The sequence below is a fragment of the Montipora capricornis genome, unplaced genomic scaffold (assembly GCF_036669925.1).
Source record: "Montipora capricornis isolate CH-2021 unplaced genomic scaffold, ASM3666992v2 scaffold_453, whole genome shotgun sequence".
Lineage (NCBI taxonomy): Eukaryota > Metazoa > Cnidaria > Anthozoa > Scleractinia > Acroporidae > Montipora > Montipora capricornis.
Window position 1 is genome coordinate 14,041 of NW_027180188.1, and position 5,960 is coordinate 20,000.

The window sequence follows — 5,960 nt, forward strand, 5'->3', positions numbered from 1 at the left end:
GTACAATGCTTAGGGAGAAAGTACAAGGTCACCGAGGAGGAGAAATTAATCAGACATTCGGAGGATTTTCAAAGAAATTTTTTTAATTTAATACATGAGGGAAATCGGGATCATCTTGTAGGTTTTCATTCTGTTTTAATGTTCTTTTCTTTTGTGAATCTAACTAGCTAAAGGTCGAAATTGAACGTGCTTGCTTGTTGTGCATCAGATTTAAACACAACACTGACGACATTAAAAGGAAGCACTGGGTAATACAATCAGTGCTTCAGTTTCCGTTCTTCGTTGAGTATGGAGAGAAAACAAGAGCGCGAGTGGAAAAATGACCGTGTCTCCTCTTTCAGATTTTCGCACGGCCATTTTTTCCACTCGCACCCTTTTTTGCTTCATACTCGATGGATTGAGTACAGAGGAACACACCGTTCCATATGAACTCTACTCTTACACATGTCAATTTAGAAATAACACGTTAATTCCAGAGTTTCAACGGCTTATTATGATCTATTGTTCTGTGGTTCCATGCGAAGTGTGTAACGCCACACTGTCACTGTTCACCTTTTTTTAGATTATGTTTTCACAATTATTCATGAAAGATTGCAAGTTAAGTTTACACCTTTTCCCACAGTAGTTTTTAAAATCTATCCCTTTCTCATTTTCTCATGAATACTTGAAGTAGTACATGTTCCACCTCATGTTCCACTGCCACATGTGCAGGCGAAAAATGTCACCAAATCCCTGTTTCGTGACAAAGCCGCATGTGCACCATCCCCACCGGCTTGTACACTCATTGTTAATGGCTAACAATTCAGCAGGATTGTCTTTTGAAATGGTCAAGAATAGAAACGTCTTTGCAGCAGCCGAATCCACAATTTTGATCAAACATCCAAAGGGAGTGAATTTGCTTTAAAAGACAGGGAACGCGTCAAAGGTCAGTGGGTATTTTATACTTGGTTACGACGTTATCGAGTTTAGACCCCAAAGACACTGGTACAGAATGCACCCTTTGCAGCTTTAAAAAGGCACTTAGAGCACCAGAAATGTTCACAGAATCTGACGCCTACATTCAGGCTATGTTTAATTCTTAGTTGGTATTAAAGAAGATAGAAATCTAAATGGCGAAATGGTAGCGTGCGAAATCTACGGCGAAACAATGTCTTCCAGTGTAGACGTACACTGTACCAAATTTGTGTAAGTGATTTGTGATACTTTTCAAAAAATAAAAAATAAAAGTTGAGAACAAAACTCGTCAGTCAGTCTAGTCAAATGTTTTAAGGCAATTACAGCGCCAGTTTCGTTTGGAACAATTTTGGCGGGATTAAGAATACAATTTGCGCGGTAAATAATTATGGTAGGTTACGTTGACAAGTGTTGTGCTGAAAATCAGAGTTGCTCGCTTCTGGGAATTAATTCAAAGTCAAGCTAGTGGATTGAAACGAGATTGTTAATAGTAAGAAACTGGTTTAGGAAAAAATGCAACATTTTCCGAAAAGAGCTTTTCTCAAGTACATGGCGGCCGAACGTCGTTGCGTGCGGTCGATCAAGTCCGCGTAGGTATATGATAGGCATGATTAGATAAGTGCACCAAAATGTGTTTTCAGTTTTAATCATGTTGATGCGCGCTTCTTAGCATCATGGGGACCAAAGCAAACTGAGACGTATCTGCCTCAAAGAAGTGTTTTGACGATTCCTGATTTCAACCCCGTATGTCACCCAACCATTAATTTTCGGCAATTGTGTGACAACTTACTAGTAAATTTGATCAAAATTAATAAGAACGCACATGCATACCAGATGTGGGTCGACCAATATATTTTTCATTTATAGGTAAATTCTCCAATAATCTACTATACATAAAATATTTCGTGCGTCAGGTTTATCAAGTATTGAATGCTGGCACGTTTTATCGGTGCAGTTGTTGGAGGGATGAAGTTTCACTTCGGTTACACCGCTGCACGCAAACGAACACAAACGATAACAATGAACTCATGTATCTATATTTCATTTCTCTCTGCTGGGAAATGTACTAGTTAGTTATTTGGTCAGTAAGAATACTGTGATAATTATTATTATTAATATTATTATTATTGTCGATGATACGCCTCACTCAGTTTTTTGCTGTAATATAGTTACGTATAAACGAAATAATAGCGCGCGGTTTTTGCCGTTAGACAGATTTTCATTCAGCTTAGGCTGAGGGTCACTGGAACAAAGGTAGTGTTGTAGTTGTACTTACATGAAGAAAGATATTCTGTTTTAAATTCTCAAGGGTTATTGGTGAATTTCGCTAACATTATCCAAGGTATGGCGAGGATTACCATAATTATTCTGTTATCGGAAACGGGAATTCTCATTGGGTATAATAGACTGATAAGTGGATAACATTAGCCAAGCTGATCATCTTCATTAAATATTTGCTCATAATTTGCTATTAAACAAAAACATTCTTTTACGTTGCGTTAACCAAAGCAAATTGAGAAGTATCTGCCTCAAAGAAGTCTTTTAACGATGCCTGATTTCATCCACGCATTTCATCGAACCATTACAACATCTTTTGCAAGACAAGCTTAAATTGGATCAAATAAGAACCCGAACGCACATATGCACACCAGAAGTGGGTCGACCAATGTATTTTTCTTTTATAAGTAAATTCTCCAATACTGTACTGTACAAAAATAATATTTCATGCGTCAGGTTTATCAAGTCTTGAATGCTGGTGCGTTTTATCTGTGCAATTGTGGGAGGGATGAAGTTTCACTTTGGCGAAAGCGCTGCACGCAACACAGTACACCGAACGCAAAAGATAATGACCTCATGTACCTATATTTCATTTCTGTCTGCCGACAAATGTGCTACTTGGTTATTTGGTCAGTAGGAAGTTCGTCAATAGGACAATACCGTTTCAATTATTATTATTATTTATTATTATCATCAAGTTGTCGATGGTTCGCCTTGATTCTGTTTTTTGCTGTGATATAGCACGGTATAAACGTTAAAATAATGGCGCGCTCTTTATGCGGTTTGACAGATTTTCATTAAGCTTAAGCTGAGGGTCAATGGAACAAGAGTAGTATTGTGGTTTTAATTACATGAAGAAAGATATTCTGTTTTAAATTCTCGAGGGTTATTGGTGAATTTCGCTAACATTATCCAAGGTATGGCGACCATTATCCATGATTATTCTGTTATCGGATAACAGGATTCTCATTGGGTATAATAGACTGATAAGTGGCTAACATTAGCCAAGCTAATCATCTTTAGTAAAGGATATCTCTGATTGGCTCTAATGGTCAATAATGGCCGATAATGAATAACAGTTTTTAGTACCAATTATAATGAAAAAGTACCAATTAATTTGAAAAGGTGTTTGTTATTCATTGTGGTGAAGTACAATAATAATAAATTTTTCTCGTTTGTCTTACAATGTGGTCACTTGTGATGTAGATTGCGACGTTTCGACTGCATACTGCTAGTCTTCATCAGGTGATGAGGTCAACTGGTTACGCGTCACCTTTTAAGCAGGATGCTCCACTGTGATTGGTTAATTTTCAGCAGCTGTGATTGGAGTATTTTGATCCTCGCTGTTTTGGTATGTTGTTCCTTCGGCAGTCTGCTGTCGTACAGTTCTCCTGTGGTTGTGCTTCTTGATCGTGGGCAGCCATGCTTCCGGAATTTCTATTCCACTATCCCTGTTGATGTTGTTAGGGTGAAGTCTTGTGTGAATTGCCTCTTTGACCATGCATGTGTACCAATGAGGATCACGATCAACAAACTCTACTTCGTTCCCCCTTTGGAACGAAGTAAAGCGAGGATCAAAATGCACCAATCATAGCTGCTGAAAACCAACCAATCACAGCAGAGCATCCTGCTTAAAAGGTGAAGTGTAACCAGTCGACCTCATCGCCTGATGAAGACTAGCAGTATGCAGTTGAAACGTCACGATCTACATCACAAGTGACCACATTGTGAGACAAAAGAGAATACTTTCTTATTATTGTACTCACAATATTTTATTTTACTTTTTTTTTTATCTTTAGACCCTTTGTGCACATGTACACCAAGAATGGAAAATTTCTAACCGGAGACTTCTTACTCCAAAACCTTGTTTACTGATTAACTATCTCTGACGACAAGTCTCTCCCCTGGAAGGTACTTGAGGTCTGAGCCTTCATAAAATGTGTCAAGCAACACAAGATTGAAGTGATTCTGCACATGTCTGTGCTCACATTCATATTCGTTTATTAAGTGATACTTTCATCTGCATCTTCCAGGTGGAAGACAGTCAATCTCATTAAATGAATGAAGTTTTTAAGGTATTAGATCTTACATGTAGAGAGACTTCTCAAAGTTAATTGCATTTCAACATACTCCAATCTAAACATCACTTAATATTTATACCAGTGTAAAACAGGGAGTGCTCACACCCTCATTACCACACAACAAATTTATGGCTGCATGACTAATTCACTTACTCTTCCTGAATTTCAACATGGATTATTTTTAATTCATAGCAATTGCAAAATGCACTGTCACTTCCAATCTCTACAATTTAAATATAATTCTCCGAGAACAATAAATAATTATTTATTATTCACATGCAAGGCCTTCTAATAGATTACATTAGCAATATTTACATTTAGTATAAATACACAGGTGATTATACAAAATCACAGAGCCTGAGGCGAATAATTGTTAAATATAATATATACATAAAGTTGCAAGGTACACTGCTTTTTTAAGGCAGTGACAGCAATTTATTATAATTACCAGCTGAAAGAATCACTTGATCACGAGCAACATTACTCGTGACATCTCGTGACACATTTAAGAGCACGCTGCGTTTTTGCCCTCCATTGCTTGCTTGGCTGTTCAATTCAATTTCAAAGCCTATGCCATTTCTTACTGAGTTAAACTGCAGAATACTCGGCACTTATTTGCATAAGAATAGCATGTATTTCCATAAGCCTCGTTCTTCACACGATGTCGCTACAGAATTCTGCAGCAATACCTCCCTAAAAATATTGGCTTATCACATGATTACGTAATTGACAATTTTCGTTACTTTGCAAAACGTGGCGAGAAATATTAGAAACAACAAAAAAACCTGCATGATACCTGTTCTATTTAAAGTCATTCGCATTGATTGTCACAAGCCTTAACTCCACTCGAACTTTGGTTTGTATTTTATTCTTAAGCTACATGAATTGTACATAATTTGGCAGAATATTTATGATTAATGTGTGCAAGCTCTAAAACTAGATAAACACGTTGAAAAAGCAGTCACTTCTTGTCCTTTCTATCAGTAGGGACATAAATTTAAGAAATACAAGCAATTTTGAAATTTTTTGAAGGGTTTCATATCGCGTTCGGAACGCCTGACGTGGACTGGTCTGTACGTTCAAAGGCTAGATAACTTTATCCTTTGGACAGGTCACTATCCATAGAATGTACTCCACGTTAAACGTTGACCAAGTCTTTGGTACACGTCTTTACTAAGATATGCTTAGAGTGTGTATTTTCGAGGTCACGTATGCGAATACTACTATCTCGCACAGATTGAAACTGTCGGAAACTAGTGACTATTTTCGATTCACCGGATTTTAAAGGTTCTCGGGCGTTTGAATCAACTGGGCCCTGAACAAAACTAGGAATGTTGACGAAATGCAAGAATCAAACTTATCCGAAATTATATCGATACATTAAAAATATGCTTTCATCAAGAGAACATTACCTTCACGATGCTTGATGCTTGATAGTAAATGATCCCAATCAGCCTATATGTTTGGTCACGCTAAGGTCACGCAAATATAGCTTATAGTTAACTGAACACGTCCAAACCACACCTACATGTATAAACGCCGTTGGTTCAGAGTTAATTTTGATCTAAATACATAGATGTCAAGTTGTTGGGAGAGGCTCGCTGGAGATTTAATGGAGCGCCTATAATCCGAGCGAGCGCCAAAGGT

General features: G+C 37.5%; 1 protein-coding gene across 1 annotated transcript in view; it reads right to left on the reverse strand.

The window, feature by feature from the left end:
• Positions 1–3,535: 3,535 nt before the first annotated feature.
• LOC138036032 (uncharacterized) overlaps positions 3,536–5,960 on the reverse strand; it is an 11,738-nt gene continuing 9,313 nt past the window's right edge. The window contains exon 4 of the mRNA XM_068882406.1: positions 3,536–3,782. Coding sequence (XP_068738507.1) covers positions 3,536–3,782 — 247 coding nt within the window. The remainder of the gene's footprint in view (positions 3,783–5,960) is intronic.